Here is a 23,194-nt window from a genome sequence, read left to right on the forward strand (position 1 = left end):
GCAATTTTTAGTCTGACCATCTCCAATTCCCTTTTCCTTGTTGTGCGCAATGAATTAAGAGAATTATTTAATTCAGTCCTTAAAAAAAACTAGTTTGTAAATGGTATGATAGATACACCTAAAACTACATTGAGAAAAGGTGGTGAGCAAATTACCAAATCATTCTTCATACTGATTGCCAATCAGCCACACCTTCAAAACCCGGTTACAATTCGCAATTCAGCCTTACATACCACTCGTTCCAGGATGACATCGTTCGCATCCACCAACAAGTCAAATTTGTCTTCAAGTTCTGTCGCCTTGTTTTGTCCTCGGATGTTACTCCTACAGTTGTGGAACTGCATAAGCTGGCTCATGCTGCAAAATTAAATTCCTTGGAATTAATACACTGTCATATTGTGCCAATGAAATGAAGTCATCAACTACAATGCAAGTTTATTTAGAGTGTTGATAATGAAATCCTATAGCAATAGGACTGTTTCATGAAGCACAGTCAAGTTGCGCTTATTGTCAAATACACAAGTATGGTGAGGTACAGGTACAATGAAAATCATACTTGCATAGACAACACACAAAAACATAAAATGCACATAAATTCTGCAAATCAGTGAAAAGACAGACTGTGCAAAAAGCAAGACATTAGTGCAAAATACAATTTGAAAATGTCCATGATAATGCAAGAGGTGGCCTTTAGTATTGTGTTGCCAAGATAGGATCAGGGTCGTGCAGGTTGGTTCAAGGACCTTATGGCGGTAGCAAGGATACAAGGTTAATTCCCGGGATGGCGGGACTGTCATATGCTGAGAATGGAACGGCTGGGCTTGTACAATCTGGAGTTCAGAAGGATGAGAGGATATCTTATTGAAACATACAAGATTGTTAAGGGTTTGGACACGCTAGAGGCAGGAAACATATTGCCGATGTTGGGGGAGTCCAGAACTAGGGGCCACAGTTTAAGAATAAGGGGTAAGCCATTTAGAATGGAGATGAGGAAACACTTTTTCTCACAGAGTTGTGAGTCTGTGGAATTCTCTGCCTCAGGTGGAGGCCGGTTCTTTGGATACTTTCAAGAGGGAGCTGGATAGGGCTCTTAAAGATAGCGGAGTCAGGGGATATGGGGAGAAGGCAGGAACGGGGTACTGATTGGGGGTGATCAGCCATGATCACATTGAAAGGCGGTGCTGGCTCGAAGGGCCGATTGGCCTACTCCTGCACCTATTGGCTATTGAAAGTAGCTGTTTCTGAACTTGGTGTGGAACTTCGGGCTTCTGTATCTCCTACCTATGACCTCTGACGGTAGCAGCAAGAAGAGCTGTAAGGGTGGCACTGTGGCCCAGTGGTAGAGTTGCTGCCTTATGGCGCCAGAGACCCGGGTTTGATCTGTCTGTAGAGTTTGTTAGTTTTCCCCGTGACCGTGTGGCTTTTCTCCAGGTGCTTTGGTTTCCTCCCACACCCAAAAGTTGCACAGGTTTGATAAAAATTGTAAATTGTCCATGGTGTGTGTAGGATAGTGCTAGTGTTTGGTAGGCCGAAGGACCTGTTTCAGTGCTCTATCTCTAAAGAAGAGGTAATGATAGGGATCCTTGATATTTGCCTCTTTTGATGCAGTGCTTCATGTAAACTTCGATGGTAAGGAGGGCTGCGTCCATGATGGACTAGGCAGAGTTCACCACTCTCTGCAACCTTCTACATTCTTGTGTTGGAATTGCTGTACCAGACCATGATGCAACCAATGAGGATAGTTTCTACAGTGCAATTGTAGATGTTTGTTCAAGTATTCAGTGACACTGTGAATCTCTTTAAACTTCAAAGAAAGCAGAGGTGGACCTTCATCGTCCTTACATCTAGGCCCAGGACACATCACTCAAGATGTTAATGCCCAGGAATTTGATTCTCTCCACCACAGGCCCACCAATGAAAAATAGTGTATGGTCTCCCGACATCACCTTTATGAAGTCAACAAATTAGTTCCCTGGTTTTGTTTAGATTGAGCAAAAAGTTATTGCTGCAGCACCAATGGACCAGGTGTCTCTCTCCTACATACTGACTCGCCACCACCCATGATTCGGCTAAAAACTGCTGCATCATTGGCAAATTTGTAGATGGCATCGGAGCTGTGTTTAGCCACATAGTCATGGATGTAAAGAGAGTAGAGCAGGCTATGCAACCTCATGATGGTTAGTGAGATGCTATTGATTTGCAGATTAAAGTCAGTCAATGAGGAGTTCAACAATCCAGTTTCAAAGGGAGGTTTCAGAGGGCCAAGTTTTGGAGCTTGGTGATCAATGTTGAAGGGATGATAATGTTGAATGCCAAGCCGTAATTGATGACGAGCAGCGTATGTGTTTCAATTATTCAGAGGGTTCAGATCATAGTGGAACGCTGTTGATCTGCTGTGAAGAGACAAGTCTGATTATGTTGGCTGCTTTTCCAAGGCTGCGTGAAGTGGAGATAGAACTCAACGTGGAAAGTCTGGTCTATGTGATGGTCTGGCCTATATCTACTACTCTACAATGTTTTTGTGTTCTTGGGCAGAATTGTTCCCAAACTAAGCTGCGATGCAATCCGACAGTATGCTTTCTACAGTCTGAGTCATTGGAGACGTGCCAAATTTCCTCAGTCTCCAAAGGAAGTGAAGGCATTGGTGCGCCTTCTTGGCTGTTACATCATTGTGTTTGGTCCACGACAGATCACTGGTAATATTGACACCAAGGAATTTGAAGCTCTCAACCATTTCCATGTTGGCACCATTGATGCTGATTGGGCATGTACTCCACCATGCTTCCTGAAATCGGTAATTAGCTCCTCCGTCTTGCTAACATTGAGACAATGGTTGTTGTCCTGACACCACATTACTAAGTTCTCTCTCACACTCCTGTACTCTGTTCAATGATTCGTGATCCGGCCAACACAGTGGTGTCATTGGCAAATTTGTAGTTGCAGTTAGAGTCAAATTTGGCGGCACAGTCGCGAGTGTACCATAACCAATCTCTCCATTACTGTGGATGTACAAGGCGTCATTAAGGAATGCACTTTGTGCTCACAAAGTTCTTCTTTGGCACATTTGTGTGATGCAAAAAGAATTGTTGCAAACACAATGTGAAATTGCTTACCAACTAAGGAGTCGATCAGCTTGCGCATCACAGAATGACTGAAACCCAGGGAAACTCCGGTAAAAATCAAATTCGTCACCAAATTGTGGAAGTCCATTGGAAGCTTTAGTGGCTGCTACCACTGTCCCCAAAGCATGCTGCACAAAAAAATGTGCATTAAAAATAAGAGACGATTTCTCCCCCCCCCCCTCCCCATCTTCCCCTCCATCTGCCCACATCCATCACTCCCCCCCCCTACCTAACCACTGCCTTCCTCTCTGCCCCTCTCCACTCCCCTCCTTTCACTCTCCACACCTTCACTCCCCTCCCTCCACTCTCAACCCCTCTCCACTTCCCTCTGTTCCCCTCCCTCCACTCTCCTCACCTCAGCCCCCTCCCTCCACTTCCCTCGGCCCCCTCCCTCCACTCTCAACCCCTCTCCACTTCCCTCTGCCCCCTCCCTCCACTCCGCCCCTCTCCTCCCCCCTCACTCCACTTCCCACTGCTCCCTTCTTCTGCCCACATCCATCACTTCCCCCCTACCTTCTACCCACTGGCTTCCTCTCTGTCCCTCTCCACTCCCCTCCCTTCACTTTCCTCACCCCTCACGCCCCCTCTGCCCCCTCCCTCCACTCCGCCCCTCACTCCACTTCCCTCACCTCCCCTTTCTTCAGCCCACCCTCTCTACCCCCACCTCCCCTTCTCTCTCCCTTTCCCCCAAACACCACGGTGTCGCCCTGGATCCCAGCCCCCGCGCCGCGCACCTTGACGAAGGTGTCCACGTTGCTGAAGCCGGGGATGAGGCCCTGCCCCTGCTCCCGCTCCTCGGCCGAGCCCCGCTCCGCCGCCATGATGCCGCCTGCCCCACACGTCTCGCGAGAGCGGCGGCGGCGGCGACGCGTGCTCCGGGGAGGGCACGTGACGCGCGGCCCGGCTCTGACTCGCTCTGGAAGCTTTGGGCCGGGCCGGCCCGGGACTCGGGGACAGCGCGCAGCTACTGCTGCTTCACACACACTATCTCTCTCTCTCTCGACACTTTAACATTATTTGCAAATACTAGAAACTTAATTCAACTGATGCAAATACTAGAAAATTAATTCAACAGTTGCAAATACTAGAAACTTAATTCAACTGATGCAAATACTTGAAAATTAATCCAACTGATGCAAATACTAGAAAATTAATTCAACTGATGCAAATTCTAGAAAATCAATTCAACTAATCAACCAATGTGGTTCTGATTTCACATGTTAAGTAGGATTAATTAATAGACAATGATGTCTGTTGTATTTAAGGTTGAATCAGTGGAGTTAGATTTTCATTCTGTGGAGTTAAAGATAATTCAACAAAAAACATTTTCATTTAGTCATATTCCAACAATCCAATTCTAACCAAATCCTCACCCAATCATTCCAATAATTGGAATATTTGTGCACTTTATTTATACACATTGTGCATATTTATACACATTATTTTCTCCTGTGGCTGCTCCGAATCTAAAATACGAATGCAAGGAAGTCCTCAACGTGTTATATTGTTATAATTTAAGTATTTGCAAACGACAAATGTATAGACGTAAGCAAGTAGAAACAATTCTTTGCCACCGTTATTCTTTGTAAATGGAACAGCAAGCTGTAATTTCATTCCTTTATTTCACTAGAAGCTGAAGGAAGAGCAAAATAAATGTTCTGTTGGTTCTCAGTTGGAGGCTGTCATGTGCATATGGACAATTCCAGTCATGGTCACATTAATATCTTACCATTTTTAGGGTATTGCTCACCTATTTTTGCAAAGTGAGTCACTATATTCTGGTGCAGAAAGTTTGCTGAAAAGTAAAGTTAGTTGGAAGGAATCATGAAGCAGCTTAAGAAGTCTGAAGGATGGTCCCAACCAGTAACGTTGTCTGTTCATTTCCCCCCACAGATGCTGACGAATTCATTGAGTTCCTCCAGCAGTTTGTTGTTGGCTCAAGAATCAAGATTTCCAGCATCTGCAGATCTCCTTTCAGTATCTCCTTTAATAATGTAACTTTTAGAACATTGAGTGTATTTCCTTTGTGAATTCTTAATCTAGTTTCTGACTATTGCTGCTCACAGCCAATTTTGGGAGTTGCACTTTGGGTTGCACGCAGGTCGAAATGCAAACTGATGAAAAGGATTAATATTTGTAGGTGTGATTGCCCAAATCAGCCTGTTTTTATCAAAAAACGGTTCAAATTTACTTTTTAATTAAGCCATCACAATCAACAAGTGGTTTAACAAGTGATTTGTGTACAATTCAAGATGACAATTGGCAACGACATTTCGTTCAGACCGAAAGGTCTGAATGACAAATAAAGGATTCAATTCAATTCAATTAAAACGTGGTGACTCTTTTGCACAGCCTCAGTCTACTATTCTTACATTCTTGTACTTATGTCTGATTATGTTTATGTATGGTAATATTTTACTGAATTGTGTGCAACAAAATAATTTCACATTTCCTCGGTATGACAATAAACCATTAAATTAAGACATTGAACATTAAGTCATTGATGTTCAGTAAGTATACAGTTATCAGTTCATCGGACTACTTATGTTTGTGCTGAGATATATGATGACAAAACTAGCACATATAATCATTTTTGGAAGCCAGAGTCCAAGCTTGGTAGCCGCTCAAAGTGTACAACTTACATAATAGATGCTGATCCAGGTTACTATTATGTGGAATTGATTGTAAAGTTGTTAAAGAAGTTACCAACTCCAAACTACACCCAAGAGGTCAAGAGAGTTTAATTCTCATATGTTCCGGCAATGGAACAATGACATTCTTACCAGCTGCAGCTTTACAGGCCCATTCATTCAATAATACAACAAACAAATAATGTATACAACAGGCGCCCCCCTCAAATGCATCTGAATTAGTTGAATGTGCTGTCTGGTAGCAAACTCCTGAGTTCTTACCATTCTCTGAAAAGATTACCAGGTAGCCAGATCATTATAGAGCAAACAAAGTACATAGTGTATTAATTAATTCTCTAACTTTTATTATTTGTTTTGTATTACCGATGTGTATTGTGTTTATAGGCCTGCTATGTTGCTGCTAGAATTTCATTGTCCTGTTATTGGTAAATGTGACAATTAAACTGTTGAACCAAGAGCAACGTCCATAATAGATCATAGTTGCTGAGGTACGGCTGTGGTTATTGCTGAAGGGACTGATGGTTGCTGGAGAGAAGGTGTTCTCGAACCCAGGGAACCAGTTCCCGGTGAAATGGTGACGGGGTGAGAGTGAGATTGTGGAGCAGAAACAGCGGCATGGTGCAGGTGAGTCAGTACTTGTTTCTGTCATTTATATTCGATGTAATCACATGGCAGAGAAAAAACATTCAAAGAGATGCTTAAAGCCTCCTTGCAGAAATGCAACATTCCTATTGACTACCGGGAATCTGTGGCCCATGAATGTTCAAAGTTCCATGAACTACTGACATAGAACATTACTGTGTGTTTGAAAGAACTGACAAATTCACCTTAGTAAATAAACAAGTTTCAAAGCAATTCAATGAATTTGAAGCATTTTGAGACACTTCAACGGGATACGGCACTGTATACATTTAAGAACTGTAACTCTGGATTTTATTTCCAATACAATCATATAATTTAGCCACCTGGATATGAAAAGTTATTACAGTAAATCTTGTTTTAACTGACCTCTTTATAATGGATTTCGGTTATAGCGGAAGGACCTGCCCATCGCCACCTCTAGCTCGCAAAGCGCACCAGCACTGACAAGTGTTTTCTTCAGGCCGCTGACACCAATAGGGCACACTTGGTCACCCTGGGACTCCCTCCCCTCTCACCTGCTGCCGCATCTTCCTGTTGGTCGCCGCTTTGTCTGCTCCAAATCCACCGCCGCCCCCTTCTCCCGTCGCTCTGTCCACTCAGCTTCTTCCCCCCTCTCTAGCTGGTGAGAGAGGTGTCCTGCCAGTGGCAGCAGCCTGGACGAAGCGCTGTCCCCAAGAGCGACAGCGTGAGCCTCAACAACAGCCGCGTCGACCAGACTGGGCGGTGGGTGAAGAAGGGCTTGCTGATGAAGACCAGTGGCATTGACACCTAGTTTTATGGTGAAGCAACACAAAGTGCTGGAGTAACTCAGCAGACTGAATCAGTCTGTAGAAGGGTCGCAACTTCATCTGTACATGTGTGGATGGTTGGGTGACGTCAGGATCCAGAAATGTCTCCTGACCCGCTGAGTTACTCCAGCACTTCATGTCTTTGGGTGTATTAACCATCATCTGCATTTCCCTGTTACAACTACATACAATAATACCGTACTTGGTTATAGTGGACAATCAACAATAACAGACACCAATCATCCCCCCCTCATGGTTTGTTATAACAAGGATTTACTGTATTTCCCATGACATAATGGAAGATGAGATGATCATAAAGACCTGACAATTTTGATGGAAGATAGTTTGAATATTTTTTGTAAAAAAATGTATTTGGCATCAAGTAAGTATTATTGGTTGATACCTTTATTGACATTTTACTAATAGTTTACCAGCAGAATTACTGGACAAAAATTATATTTATTCCACATTAATTACAATATTTATTGTTGTCTTGGGGTGTTCAGCTACGTTTGATTGGATTAGTACTAAAAATAACCTTGTTTATTTCCTCCAACAGTTTTTAAAATGTCTGCCAGGGCCTTGGATCCCGTTATCAGCTCAAGTTCCCAACAAAACTTCCAACGTGCTCTGGTAATTCTCCCATCTATCTGTGCAGGCTCCGGGTCACAGTGCCCGTCCACGTGGGCTGCAGTCCACCGAGTTACACTCTGTCCGGCACATCATTTGTGTTAAATCCAGCAACGTTTTCAAGCCTTAATAAACACGGCTTGTTCAGCAGGAATCACAGTCAACCTTTGAGATGTTATCTTGCATTTCTTTCAAATTCCTTCACCAAAAGGGACACCTGGTGAGAAATACAATATAATTATCTATATGAACACAATATATCTATTTGCATTCTAAACATGTTAATGCTTCTCTTTGTTTAAAGCTTAACTGCTAGTTTGTAGTGACTTTTTTGCAACTGGCATATGACACATGTTCATAACTGATCTAAAGTAAGGGAGTTACTATATTAATTGGCTCCACAGTAGATGGATACAAATAGGAAGAGTGACTCTTTAAGAATGGTTGCTGTCAGAAATTGACTCCATCTCTTAGGACTCAATATAAATTCATTTTCTAATTGGTTTGTATTAGCTCGTTAAGGAGACTGAAATTCTTGAGTCACAGTACCAGTTTCCAATCATTTTGAATCAGTGAGCTTTCAAAACTGATCCTCCCAGCACCAAAGAAAACATTTCCCAGTCTGATTTATTCTCCCTAAAACCCTAAATTATTTAGAACACCTCTATAATATTCCCTTAACCTTCTCTACCTTCAAGAGAAGAAGCCCTGTTCCTCTCATCTTGCTACCTCAACCCTAGTATCAGGCCTTCTATTCCCTTCTAGATACTGTAGTGGAGCTAAGAATCAGCCGAATAGTAAATCAGATGCCTGAATGTTTTATATAGGTTCAACATACCTTTCCCTACTTTAAATGTTCTTTTAACAAACTCGAACTTCCTCACCTTATTTGAGTAGGTGAATGTCCAAGGCTCTCGATTGCATTTATAATTGAATCTCCTTATTGTTTGCACCAAAATCTCTAACTTCATATTTCTGGTTTAAATTCTATCTGCCCATTTCACTAGTCAGCCTCTGTTCTCCTAAACTTAATTTAAATCTACCTCACAAATGAACACTTTGCAAAAACAGCTTGTAAATCCCATTCAGATAATTAATACATGTATAAAAAAAAGGAGCAATGCTTCTACTACTGACCTCTGGTTTCCACCAGATTAAATAGAACCGTTGTTCACTTTCTATTTCTGTACATGGTACATTTTATATATTATTCCCTAGGAAGATATATTGAAGAATGCTAAGAAACAATAGAAATCAGATGTATCCCTTTTGGGATCACACCATCCCTTGTCAACAATCAGCCTACCAGGGAACCTCATTGCCGAGGTCATCTGTTGCCGGCCACAATTTGTCCTGTGTTTTTTTTTTCTTATTTTCAGTTTCCCCAACCCCTGTCCCATACAATCAATCTGAAGGGAGGTCCCAAGCCAAAATGTCACCCATCCATTTTCTCCAGAGATGTTGCCTGACCCGCAGACTACACCCAGCATTTTGTGTCTATCTTTGGTATAAATGAGCATCTGCAGTTCCTTTTTATTACATTATAACATTGTAACATTATAATAAGTTGTACATCATTAAAAATGAAATCCTGGATAGCATCAAGCTATCCATTTATGAGGGCAATGAGTTTATGAGAGCAATCACATATTTATCCTATTCATCCCATAAACAGGCCCTTCGACCCACCAAGTCAGCGCCGACCAGTTGTCCTACACACTAGGGACAATTTTCCAACTTACCGAAGCCAATTAACCTACTACGTCTTTGGAATGTGGGAGGAATACGAAGTACGCAGAGATAACGCACACGATCACAGGGAGAATATGCTAACGCCGTACAGACAGCGCCCGTAGGTATAATCAAAATTGGGTCTCTGGGGCTGTAAGGCTGCAACTCTACCGCTGCGCCACTGTGCCAGATTTCTAGCCTGTCTAGTTCAGTCCAACATTGTGTGGCTTTATCTAATAGCCCCATCTGCTTTTAATGTCGATAGGAATGTTCAGATGCATTCTATGCCACCCAAGCTCTAAATAGCACTGTCTCTAAATCTGTAGTAAAGATCGTTTACATGAGTAAATAATTACCTCAGAAAATGTGGGAGGAGAGAATAATTTTTTTTGTCACCTCATCAAATGATGTTATGGGACTTACCATCCAATGTAGCACTGGCAGAGGTTCTCATGGGATGTTGCCTGTTTAATTAGCAGCTCCACTTGAGTAGGTACGTCTAAAGTTTCATCATGGGCAAAGTCACGACCTGAAATAGAAGTCAAACACTGGCACATTAACCTGATAATAAATTCAGTGTTAATCACACGACTCCTTCGTTGTGATAGAAGATTTAATCTGAATGGATTAAATAGTGAAATATGTTGTTCTATGTGTCTTGAGTGCTATTTCCTGCCACCTTTGATATTTTTTGCCACCTTGCGTGTATGTCCCCTGTTCTCAAACCTCTGCCATTGTGAGCAGTTGCTCTTTATCTACTCTGCATGGACCAGTGCTCTTCATTACAATGTAGACAGGTGTCCAGTCCATCGAGAATGGTTATGTATGTGACTAGACTATTATCAGGGATGGGAATGGGGATAGGGAGAGAGATAGAGTTGCACTGCACAGAAACAGGCCCTTTGGCTCACCATGTCCATGCTGAAGGTTTTGCTCATCTACACTAATCCCTTTTGCCCACATTTGGACTATTCTTCAATGCCTTTCTTATTCTTTCATTTATGTGAGAGTATTTCATATTCTTCCACGAGCCCGAGGAAAGGTTCCAACCCGAAACGTTACCTATCCCTGTTCTCCAGGGATGCTGCTTGTCCCGCTGAGTTACTTCAGCATTTTGTGTCTTTCCTTGGTGTATACCAGCATCTACAGTTCCTTGTTATTTCAATTTAACTTCTTCCATGTATCGCCTATTTAAGTCTAAATGCCTTTTAGAACTACCAACTGTATCAGATTCCACCACTTCTAGTGGTAACATATTGCATTCCTGTTTGCATGATGTTTCTGTGTAGTAACCAAATGTCATAATTATCTAGATAACAACAATCGTGGAAATTCAATAGTGATTAGTTGACTATGAAGCATAATAACTACATATAAGTTGCTATATGAATGCAAATCATTCCTTTTTTTTACAGAAAATCTCCATTGGTTTATGTTAAACACAAGATAATTTATTCAAAAAGCAAAGTTTAAAACAAAATGTATGAAATTACACATCAGTAGCAAAAGCTAACAAAATATTTGTGACATCTTACCAGTGAGTTTGTCTCTAACTCTGTTAATGATCTGAATTGCCTTTTTGTTGAGAGCCTCTGGCTGTGCCAAGCCATCTCCAACTGAAAGAAACAGTGGCAATTACAAGCAGAACAGAGAAAGTAAAAGTGGGCTCCAAGTCAGCTGTAGCCTTAACTTGAAACATAGAAACATAGAAATTAGGTGCAGGAGTAGGCCATTCGGCCCTTCGAGCCTGCACCGCCATTCAATATGATCATGGCTGATCATCCAACTCAGTATCCCGTACCTGCCTTCTCTCCATACCCTCTGATCCCCTTAGCCACAAGGGCCACATCTAACTCCCTCTTAAATATAGCCAATGAACTGGCCTCGACTACCCTCTGTGGCAGGGAGTTCCAGAGATTCACCACTCTCTGTGTGAAAAAAGTTCTTCTCATCTCGGTTTTAAAGGATTTCCCCCTTATCCTTAAGCTGTGACCCCTTGTCCTGGACTTCCCCAACATTGGGAGCAATCTTCCTGCATCTAGCCTGTCCAACCCCTTAAGAATTTTGTAAGTTTCTATAAGATCCCCTCTCAATCTCCTAAATTCTAGAGAGTATAAACCAAGTCTATCCAGTCTTTCTTCATAAGACAGTCCTGACATCCCAGGAATCAGTCTGGTGAACCTTCTCTGCACTCCCTCTATGGCAATAATGTCCTTCCTCAGATTTGGAGACCAAAACTGTACGCAATACTCCAGGTGTGGTCTCACCAAGACCCTGTACAACTGCAGTAGAACCTCCCTGCTCCTATACTCAAATCCTTTTGCTATGAAAGCTAACATACCATTCGCTTTCTTCACTGCCTGCTGCACCTGCATGCCCACTTTCAATGACTGGTGTACCATGACACCCAGGTCTCGCTGCATCTCCCCTTTTCCTAGTCTGCCACCATTTAGATAATAGTCTGCTTTCCTGTTTTTGCCACCAAAATGGATAACCTCACATTTATTGAAGGGCTCCATTGGTTGCTAAGTATTTCCAGATGACATGGAAGGGGGCCATTTTGTTCCATCGGGTTTACAGTAGCTCTGATTCTCCCACTAAACTTCTCTGTAACCTATTCTCCCCGCCTGCCCATTAATTCTACTGCTCACTATTAGCCACATTGCTAATTATTCTTGCATCTGCAAACATTTTTACTGTGCCTCTGCACATTTGAGTCTAAGTCAGTTAGATTTATTACAAAAATCACATAAGTCATCTGAGCCAACCTGTTTGAATTATTAAAACAGCAAATGCTGGAAATAGCAGAAAATAATTTCTCTCACTCTCTCAACAGATTGCTGAATTTCAGGATGACGACTTTTCATACACTGATGTGTAACTTTAAGGTAACTTACTGAAAGAATGGATGGATTCAGGTACAGTCGTTCCTGTCTTTTTATGTGCTGGTTCTCCGAGTTCATCCCCTTCCAGCAATTCTGAAACACAAAATTTAATAAAATATTCAGGGAAGCAGCAATCTAAGTATTTGTGGAGGAAATTTGAAATAAAAATAATGCTCAGTAATACAATTTGTCAGCATCTGGAGGACATTACCGACTACTTCAAGTATGGATTTTTATTGTAACTAAGAGGCTATGAGTGACTAGAGTCTGATGGCAAATTCATTTGTCTAACCACTTCACCATATAAACTTATGGATAGCACATTGGGGCAGGCACAATAGCGCAGTGATCGAGTTGCTGCCTTACAGCGCCAGAGATCCGGGTTCGATCCTGACAACAGGTGCTGTCTGTATGGAGTTGTATGTTCCCCCTGTGACCGTGTGGGTTTTCCCTGGGTGCTCCGGTTTCCTCCCACACTCCAAAGACATACAGGTTTGTAGGTTCATTGGCTTCGGTAATATTGTAAACTGCTCCTCGTGGAGGATAGTGCTAGTGTGCGGGGTGATCACTGGTCGGCGAAGACTCGGTGGGCCGAGAGGCCTGTTTCTGTACTATATCTCTAACGTCTCTAAAGTCTAAATATGGACTGTTCAGATAAAATACTCTGGGTGGAGATGATTGTCATTCTGAGACCTGAATCCAAGTCAATATATTCTGAGATGGAAAAGCAAGAGGAATTGGCGTGCTATCTCGTTTCATCTTCACCAATATCCTATCCACATCATGCGCCAACTCTCACCATCAGCCCACACCTCCACCAATCCCAAAAGTATTGAACAACTCCAAGCTAGCTACCAGAAAGCTGGGATACTCACCGGCTGTCTGACTGGTTGAGTAGGAATCTGTTTTTGTCCTGGAGCGCTTGTTACCTTTAACATTCGCTGAAGAAAGGACATAAAATATTACAGTTGTCGATTCAGACCAGTGCACAATATTTAAGCAAAAACTAATCCATGGATGCATTAGTTTTTTAAAAATCCTTCAACCCCACCACTGTTTCGTAAACTGAAATTGTTAAGTGCCCTTTAACGCACCTTGTGGCTAGATGCAGATTTTAGTTGGAGATTAGAAGTAAGTACTTGCACTGTTTATAAAAATCATCACATTTACTATCTGTGCTATGCAGCGTTTTCAAACTTACTTAAAGTAGCAGCAAAGTTGCTTTAACTAAGTTGGGTGATCTTGGGTTAAGGAAATGTAAGTGGTGACCCCCAAATGGCCTGGAAGTTTACAAGAATGATTCCAGGAATTAGTGGGTTTACATAGGATGTACGTTTGACTGCACTGGGCCTCACCTCGCTGGAGTTTAGAAAATTGAGGGGGGACCTCAGTGAAACTTACAGAATAAAGAAAGGCATAGATAGAGTGGATGTGGAAAGGATTTTTCCACTGGTGGGAGAGTCTGGGACCAGAGGTCATGGCCTCAGAATTAAGGGGCGCTCTTTTATAAAAGAGGTGAGGAGGAACTTCTTTAGTCAGGGGTAGTTAATCTGTGGAGCCCATTGCCACAGAGGGCTGTGGAGGCCAAGTCAGTGGATATTTTTAAGGCAGAGATAAACAAATTCAGGATTAAAACAGTGTCAAGGGTTATGGGGAGAAGGCAGGAAAATGGGATCAGGAGGCAGAGATTAGCCATGATTGATTGACGGAGTGGACTTGATTGGCCGAATTCTACTCCTATAACTTGTGAACTCATGAATGACTCGACCTGGATTTTAGGAGCACTAAAATAGTAATTAGATCTTACAGTTGATCATTAAACTCTGAAACGCTGAGTAATTTTCAGGAGTCTCCATACACATAATTAAGTGTGCAATCCAAAGGATGCTGTCAGGGATTTTCTGCTCCTGAAACTACTGTCTCGTAGCTTTCTGCTGTGTGACCAGGGGCAATCAGTGAAATGAACTGAACTTCAGATATTTCTGAACTATTCTCAGTGAGGAAAAATCCCTTTGTTTTATGATGTGCAATCTTAACGATGTTCTAAGCCATAACTTGAAACACAATTGAATTCAGAGACCTAATTTTATGCAACTGGAATTCCCTTCTTAGATATATACTTCAAAAATATGAAGTAAAATTACATGTATAAAATTATTTTTAAAGATGATTATATCATAACTCCAGTAACCGGTTGTTTAGAAAGCCTAGGGTAGACACAAAAAGCTTGAGTAACTCAGCGGGTCAGACAGCATCTGGAGAAAAGGAATAGGTGACATTTCGTGTTGAGACCCTTCTTCAGTCTGAAGAAGAGCCTTGACCCGAAATATCACCTATTCTTTTCCCCAGAGATACTGTCTGACCTGCTGAGTTACTCCAGCTTTTTGTCTCTATCTTCGGTTTAAACCAGCATCTGCAGTTCCTTCCTACATGTTTAGAAAGCCTGATGGTCTGACATTAGACACATTGGGGCCCTATTTCCCATGCTCACTTTAATTTGACTGGATTCAACAGAAAATGTGTTATACCACTGTGTAACATCTAACAAAAGTGGTTTAAAGATGTTCTGATTTTTAATAGCAATAACATTCAATAGTCTGGCGTCCGGCAATATCCAAGTCCCAAGGGTGTTGGATCGTCGGAGCTTTACCTTATATTGCTTTCACATATGTAATTCAATGTTTATTCGTGCTCAATAAAATTATCGAAATATTACTTCAGAATTGTGATTTTTGTTTTTCTTATATCCTGTGAAATTATTTAATTTCTTTTTTGTTAAACACTGAGGATTCTTATAACTGATGCTGGAGGAATTGGCAGGTCCACATCACCGTTCCCGTGACTGCAAAATATAAGCTGTAATTCTTCAGAATTCCCTGAATACTCACTGTCCATAAGCCTCCAATTTAGCAATGGGTCATACACAAAGGCCTCAAGCACAGCCATGACACTGTCCCGGTGCTCCCGAAGCACTTCCATCACCGTGTGACATGTAATTCGATAGTTCCCATCCAATCCTGTAACCTGAGGGACAGCAACAAGAGGATTAACTCGAAGGAATGGACTAGGATGGAGTTCAAAGTAGTTGTTTGGTAGAGCAATGAGCATTAACTATCTGCAGCCTCTGAATCTCAAAATCTGGTCTGGGAGGCTATAATCGAGAATCATTTTAGTTAGTTTAATGGTATAGCGTGGCCAAAGGCCCTTCGGCCCACCGAGTCCGCACCTACCAGTGATCTCTGTACACTTTCTCCAAATCATACGAATGACCAAATAAAACACGAGAAAGCTGTTCCCTGATCTTAGTGAAAGCCACCATAGATTGCTTCTGCACAGGAACTGAGTAGCAGTGAAGTAATGGGTAGGTGACGTTTTGGGTGGGGACCCTTATTCAGTCCTGAAATGTCACCCATCCATGTTCTCCAGATATGCTACCTGATCCATTGAGTTACTCCAGCATTTTGTGTCTTTCCTTGGTAAATCAGCATTTGTAGTTCCTTGTTTCTACAGCAATGAAGTAATGTTGGACTGGGTTACAAACTATACATTACGAGTGTAGTCCAGGTAGCAAACGGTGCCAAAGGACATCACTGAACAAATACAAGCTACTTTGTATGATGGAATGCTTCATAGTGTAAAAGCTGACAATGAAGGCAGGATCATACCTCCATAGCATTGGTTAACATCCTGGTCAGTCTGAATGGAATCTTCTCTGGGAATTTCTCTCTGGTCATTGCAACCTGCGGGAAAATGAACATTGAAACAATGCACTGGTGGAATCTGATTAGATTCACCCTCTTCCTCGTTTGTGAACACAATATTTATGTCAATTCATTTCATACTGAGAGGTTAAGTGACCTATCCAAAGCATCTATCCATGCATGTAAAATGGCAGCAAATAAGAATTTCAATGTTCCGCTACCAGCGCATGGAACAATTAAACACTCATGACTATTCCTTTAGTCTAGCCCTGTGATCAAATGCTTGGTCTCATGACCTAGTTTGTACACACATCATCCATGACATTGCAATACTTTGCAGTATTTTAAGGACAGCTTGTGTGTGTGTGTGTGTGTGTGTGTGTGTGGGGGGGGGGGGATATCCCAGTCCCACTTTTCCCATGCAACTTCAGGGGATACCCTGACTGAGACCATTTCACCACCATTAGACTGCAGAACATGCCTTAATCTTAGATCAGCAGCCAAGAATGAAAATACATTATGCTCATTCTACTCGTGGGGCTGTTGTTAAACTAGACGTCTACTGTGCTTTTGCAAAGCTTAATTTAGGTTTGACACTCCCTCATTATTAGAATATTAAAGATGTTTCTCAAAATCATACAGTGGCACTCAGATGGATTGACTTACCTCAAAACAATCACCAAAGTCAATATGTAAGATTTTCCCACTCAGCCGATCCAGCATCAAGTTTGATGGATGTCTGTAAAGTGAAAAGGCGCTGTTAGGTTTCCTGGACAAACTGCAATGGGTTCAAAGAGATGGTGAAAGATTTCATTAGCAAAGATGAGGATAACAGGATCATCTGAATCTCTTACCGGTCTCCGAGCCCAAGGATGTAGCCCACCATTGACATCACAGCTAAAGAACGTGTGTAATTGGTTCTTCGGTCAAACCACACCTGCAGAGTACCAGAACGTAGGAAAATTGTTGAAAAGCTCCTCCAAAGGAAGAAAATGCATCTTACCCATGAAGGTAGACTAACACTCCTTGGTCAGAGGGGGTGTGCAGTTGAAACGCACTGTTTCATTCTTTGCATTGCATTGATATTTACAAGATTTCTTGAAGAAGAGTACACTTGTGTCTCATGCTAGTTACTTTTACATAATCTAACAATGTAAAATTATTATTTTTTAAACTGCAGGTGAAGTTATACTCTTGAGTGTGAAGTCTTGCTCAACAAGATTGGATATTGGAAAATCAACAGCAGGATTTGTAGTACTCATGCTTTTCTACAGATGAAATTATTGCAACATTTTGTTACGTTTATATGTATTATAGGAATGACATTGAATCTACTGCATCAATTGTGAAGTTAGCAATCTGAAATTATACTTGATTATGAAATTCCATTGAAAAAGAGTTCCTTGAAAATCAAGATAATACACGGATGGATTCAATTGAGGTTTGCTGCAATGTTCAAGCAAAGCTATCTATATTTAGGAGAATTAAGTCATATTCAGTTAACAGTACATACGTTTTTGTGGAATCTGACATTAAAGTTGAACTATTAGTTTGATGCGCAAGCTCATAACATCACCTCTCAAAAAACAAAATCACTGAGAGGAGAAAGTGGGCTACGGCCAAATGGAAAGGGAAAATCAAGTATATAATTTGATGTAGCCCAGCATCAGACCTCTGAATAAAGGGTCTTCATTTAAAAGGTCCAATACATTAAAAAATAGGCACAAAGTGCTGGATTATCTCAGTGAGTCAGGCAGCAACTGTGGAGAATATGGATAGTAACCCTTCTTCAGAACCATTCTCAAGATGCAGCCTGAATTTATTCCAGCACTTTGTATTTTTTGGAAAACTAGCATCTTCAGTTCCATGTGGCTCCAGTCCATTTCATATGCTATTGCTTTTTGCTTCAGACTTTGAATGTGCATTTTAAACCAATCTAAAATTAATTACATGATTATGCTTTATTGAAAAGAGATATTATTTTATATTTGATGTTGATCATTGGATTGTTAAGCATTTACTAAATATATTGAGTAAAATAAATATTTATGACGAGGCTGTTCTACGGTAGGGTAGACTTTCATCTTTATTGCCTCGATTCCACAATGATTGGACAATCCAATAAAGATGAAATTCTAATATTTTTGTTTTCAGAAAATAATACTCAATGCTGAATGAAGCTACATATTGAACAAAGCATCACCTCAGAACTGGGGCTCTTTAGCCATAACAACTTGGCCAGATCGTCGCCAGCTGTATTATTCACTGCATGTTCAAACACTTCAACTTTCTGCATCAGAGTGAGGTGATCGTAGTCTGGAGCCATCTGTTTAAAGAAAATCAAAACATTCAGTAAAGTAATGTCAGCAAAGACTGATTTTTATTGTTTGAAAACAGGTAGATAGAAAGGGAGTTACTAGAGAGCTGCTGAAATCTAATTCAACGAAAGAAGGAAAATAGCCATAAATATTATCACAAAAGGCAATTTACCTCCACTTGATGAATTAGTTTCATTTCATACACTTCTGAAAGATACTAATTGCCCACTCAGCAGTCACAAGACTGCAACTTTGATCGACATTGAGAAATTAATCCAAAGAATAATCATATGGGCCAATATTTTTATGCCCAAGGCAAATCCACCACTCCTCTGTTACACTTCCTACAAGCCTAGCCTTTGTTTAACCTCCAAATTGCTGAGTGTTGGGATTGCTAAAGAGTGAGTGGTGGGCTGTTCTCTCAGAGGGGGTGAGATTGGTGTGGGTAAGAAAGGTGAAGAAGTCAAGACAGTTGGCACAGGCAGTTGGAAATAAAAAGGTCCAAAGAGGTTAGATAGCCAGCAGGGGGAGTCCATGAGTCTGAAGAAAGTTGCTTACCCAAAATGTCACTATTCATGTTCTCCAAAGATACTGCCTTATCCGCTGAGTTACTCCAGCACTTTGTCTTCCTTTGTTTAACCTGCCGTTTTTGCTATACACTAACTCCACTTTTGTCCTTTAACCTTATCCACCCTATTGAAAATATGATCTTTTGTCTTTCCCCTTCTCCTCAACTTTCTCTGCATCTCAAATCTGAAATCCATCACTTTTTACAGTTCTAATTATGTCATCATCATGAAACGGTATTTTGTCTCACTCCGTGATGCCTGAGTCACTGGTAGAGTTGCTGCCTCCCAGCGCCAGAGACCTGGGTTCAATTCTGACCTCGGGTGCTGTCTGTGTGTCATTAGGACATTCTCCCTGTGACTTGCATGGGTTTCCTCCCGGCACCTTAGTTTCCTCCAACATCCCAAAGACGTACAGGTTTGTAGGTAAATTGGCCTCTGTAATTTGCCCCTAATGTATAGGAAGTAGATGAGAAAGTGACATAACATAGACCTAGTGTTAACGGTTGATCGATGGTCGGTGTCGACTCGGTGGGCCGAATGGCCAGTTTCCACGTTGTATCTCTAAACTAAACTAAAGTACTTTGGGTAATTTTTGTCCTGATTTCAGATGTCTAGTATCAACTGTATTTTAATGATGAAACTTAAACTACATAAGAATTTTGTAGATGCCAGAGAAAAGATACAGGACTTTGAACATGCATTATCTTTTACATACACTTAAAAATATTGTACGGCTTTTAAAGTGCTCTTGCATGTAAATGAATAAATAAATAGTTAAATGTACCCTATTCCCAAACTGCCCATGCATTGGTATTTGATGAACTGAATGCATAATAAATCTCAGTTTCCAATCACCTTTTAAGCCTGAATCAGTCCTTTGCTGTCAGATTGCAAATTTCATCGGCCGATTTATCATAATCAAATGCTATCATGTCAGATATGTTTCAATATTTGATGCATTTGTTGCTTCATTGCAAATCACAAGCAGGCACCCTGGCCCCAATTATCACGGGATGACGACCTTGAACTAGAACAGTAGGGGTTTTCCATCAAGGTTAGGGGTTTTCCATTTTGGAAATGGAAGGAAAATGAGAGGAGGAAGTGAATATCCCCGACAGGGTGGCCGAGATTAGGTGAAACTGAGAGATGGTACGTGGCAAAAAGAAAAAGGTCAACAAAAGATAAGTCTGTGGGAAATGTTAATGAGCTTATCATTGATAGGGAAATATTGGCTCCTGTGTTTATCTATTAACTGAATATATTTATCAATGCCAATCAAAGCGGCAGGCTGGACTGGCAGACAAAGTACTGGAGCAACTCAGCGGGTCAGGCAGCAACTCTGGAGGAAACGGATGGGTGACATTTTGGGTCGGAAACCTTCTTCAGACTGATTGTGGTGGGGAGGGTGTGGGGAAAGCTGGGAGAGAGGAGGGGCAGGCCAAATCCTGGCGAGTGTTACGTGGAAAAAAAGGACTCAAAGTGCTGAAGTAACTCAGCGGGTCAGGCAGCATCCCTGGAAAACATGGATAGTAATTAATATCTTTAGGAAGTGAATCAAATAAAACAAATTAATTTAATCACATCTATCCTTGCTTGGCAGCATGACTTGACCACTAATGATTCAGGAGGAAATCTAAGTTTTTAGGGAAGTGCGATTAAAACAAAATCACGATTTAGTTGGCATAAAAACAAATGAATATTTCAAATAAATTTGCAGAATAGCCTACTCTCAGCATGATGCGGTGCTCGATGTTCAGCAGTATCTTCTTCTTCTCGCGGTAGTCTCGAATGAGCGCATGCAGAGTGTCGCAGTGCGGGACCCAGCCAATTAGACCGGAGTTTGTAGACAGAGGAATGACAGCATACCTTTGAATGCTGGAGAAAATAAAATCCAGAAACTTTCAGTGAAACATCTAAATCCATTCTATATTTCCCCCCGTCCAAATAGAACACTTTTTTTGTTAAAGATCTTGGCGGCATTAGGTTACAATAGACCATAGACACCCAGCTTGCATTCTTGGGCTGATGTCATGTTTGCAATTAACACTGTTAAAAATACATTTATTATTTTTCACAAATGCTGAACACAATATTTTACTGTCTTCATATTACTAAAAATCTGTCGCATTTCTGAACACCTTTTCTTCGACATTGTTAGGTAGATGCCAACGTCATAGCTACAATGCAACAAATTGCTCGAAGCTTTGAGTATGTCGCTTCAGCTGGCAGTCGAGATCTTGTCAGTGGCCTGGCAGACACACACATTTATTTCTCAATTAAGGATTGAACCATATTGAGCAGTGGATATTTTTAAGGCAGAAATAGATGGATTCTTGATTAGTACAAGTGTCAAAGGTTATGGGGAGAAGGCAGGATAATGGGGATAGGAGGGAGAGATAGATCAGCCATAATTGAATGGTGTAGATTTGGTGGGCCGAAAGGCCAAATTCTTTTCCTATTCCTTATGACCTTATCAGCAGACAGTGACATCTTGAGGCAAGTTGCTTACGAAAAGCAGAACAGAATCATGTTGAGCTGCTGACTATTGTTCAAACATTTCAGCCACATCTCTCACTGATTAGCTTTTTTTATCGTTAATAGGGAGCTTTTATTACAAAATTTGCAGTTTGCAGAGTCCTGCATTGATGAAAACTCCTTTTAAAATGCAGTTTGCAGACATCGACCGTCAGATGATAACATTGTCAGCCGTATCCACGATGCACTCGAGCTCCTGTGGAGACCAGCATTCACGGAAGGCCCCGGGGACAACACGTGCTCCCTCCAAAAGAAAATCAGCTTTTTCGGAGTGTGTCAGCTGGTATGGAAATGGCGCAACACAAAAGACATGGGACACGTAGCTGACTGATCCATCAGTGATACGATCAAAGACAGATCCCAGCGCGAGATTATAGATTGTGGGATCATATTTCTTCTCTATCTAGACCACAGATGCATCACCATTTCTAATCACACAGGTTTCACACAGCACAATGAAAATACCCATTACACTGTGAAAGCTTTAGAATGAAATTTTCCACCAAGGAGCAATAGGTAAATCATAAACAAGTGGATGGATGTACAGTTAGAATATAAAGCCATCTTCTGTGTTGGGCCATATCCACACCAACTGACATACTCCGAAAAACTGATCTTCTGGATTCAGCCAGCTCAGGCAGTGATGGTGTGATATTTTGCAGCAGGTACATCCAGAATATCTTCTGCATCTTGACACGTTCTGACAACAGATTTGCAAAACAGCAAAGCTACGATTGAAGAGCAAGAGAAAGGAGTGATAGGTTGGCAGTAGCGACTAACGGGATATTTCTGTGAATTTGTTTGGCTTGATGTCATGCAAATTCATGGGGTTGAGAATCAATGTAAAGATCTAGGAGCTGCAAGCATCCACAACATATTGCTGTTGGCTCCCTTGATCCTCCTCCAACAGGACAAGCTGCAGAATGTTGATGGATAAAGCTGGATAGTAATCAGTTGTGTATGATTTTGAAAGGACAGATCTACCATGCTACCGATTCATAAACTCTGGAGCACAGTTGTGCCCCTGTTATTTCTTGTTTCACAGGGCTGAGATTGCTACAATCGATTCTTCATTCTTAATGAACTTGCTGTGATTGTTTCTGACAAAGATGCTGAAACCAATAACGTAGGTTTAGATTCGCATAAATGTGTGGTTGGTTGTTGGCATGGGCTGGCGGGTCTATTGTGATTATGGCTTCAAAAGCACTATACTGTAATCAATTTACTTACTCTTCAATTAAATAACTGGAATAGTTGAAATGGAAGGAAAACTGTAAACTGAATACAATGAGTACTGGTTTTCGATAACGAAACATGACAATACCCGAGGTTCTTCCGCAGAGAGGCTGGGTCATTGGCGAGTAAGGTATTCACCAATCCAAATAGTTGCATCACCCTCTCATCCTGACGCAGGTCTTCATGACCCTTCAGCAAGAACATGAATTCATGGCCGTTACTTCCTACAGGGAATCAGATAAAATATTATTAAATTTGATTTGGGGGAAAAAAAACTGCCGCAAAACTTTATCAGGTTTGAAGAGCAACAGGAATCAAACTTGTTGTCAATTTGGACAAAGCCTTCCTCCTGTTACATTGTGCAACATGGCGCACCTCATAATGAC

The 23,194-nt window shown here is 41.4% G+C and overlaps 2 protein-coding genes across 2 annotated transcripts in view; both read right to left on the reverse strand.

Annotated features, from left to right (window-relative positions):
* Positions 1 to 3,996, reverse strand: part of exosc10 (exosome component 10) — a 45,053-nt gene extending 41,057 nt beyond the window's left edge. The window contains exons 1-3 of the mRNA XM_033048006.1: positions 3,857 to 3,996; positions 3,114 to 3,250; positions 234 to 357 (exon numbers count right to left, since the gene is read on the reverse strand). Of these exons, the coding sequence (XP_032903897.1) occupies positions 234 to 357; positions 3,114 to 3,250; positions 3,857 to 3,943 (348 nt within the window). The 5' untranslated portion in view covers positions 3,944 to 3,996. The remainder of the gene's footprint in view (positions 1 to 233; positions 358 to 3,113; positions 3,251 to 3,856) is intronic.
* A 3,590-nt stretch (positions 3,997 to 7,586) lies between these two features.
* mtor (mechanistic target of rapamycin kinase) overlaps positions 7,587 to 23,194 on the reverse strand; it is a 190,030-nt gene continuing 174,422 nt past the window's right edge. Inside the window, exons 47-58 of the mRNA XM_033048008.1 lie at positions 22,897 to 23,032; positions 20,765 to 20,912; positions 18,354 to 18,476; positions 17,005 to 17,087; positions 16,817 to 16,889; positions 16,115 to 16,189; positions 15,338 to 15,473; positions 13,325 to 13,390; positions 12,462 to 12,542; positions 11,100 to 11,180; positions 9,988 to 10,093; positions 7,587 to 8,050 (exon numbers count right to left, since the gene is read on the reverse strand). Coding sequence (XP_032903899.1) covers positions 8,035 to 8,050; positions 9,988 to 10,093; positions 11,100 to 11,180; positions 12,462 to 12,542; positions 13,325 to 13,390; positions 15,338 to 15,473; positions 16,115 to 16,189; positions 16,817 to 16,889; positions 17,005 to 17,087; positions 18,354 to 18,476; positions 20,765 to 20,912; positions 22,897 to 23,032 — 1,124 coding nt within the window. The 3' untranslated portion in view covers positions 7,587 to 8,034. The remainder of the gene's footprint in view (positions 8,051 to 9,987; positions 10,094 to 11,099; positions 11,181 to 12,461; positions 12,543 to 13,324; positions 13,391 to 15,337; positions 15,474 to 16,114; positions 16,190 to 16,816; positions 16,890 to 17,004; positions 17,088 to 18,353; positions 18,477 to 20,764; positions 20,913 to 22,896; positions 23,033 to 23,194) is intronic.

Source organism: Amblyraja radiata, chromosome 31 (assembly GCF_010909765.2).
Source record: "Amblyraja radiata isolate CabotCenter1 chromosome 31, sAmbRad1.1.pri, whole genome shotgun sequence".
Lineage (NCBI taxonomy): Eukaryota > Metazoa > Chordata > Chondrichthyes > Rajiformes > Rajidae > Amblyraja > Amblyraja radiata.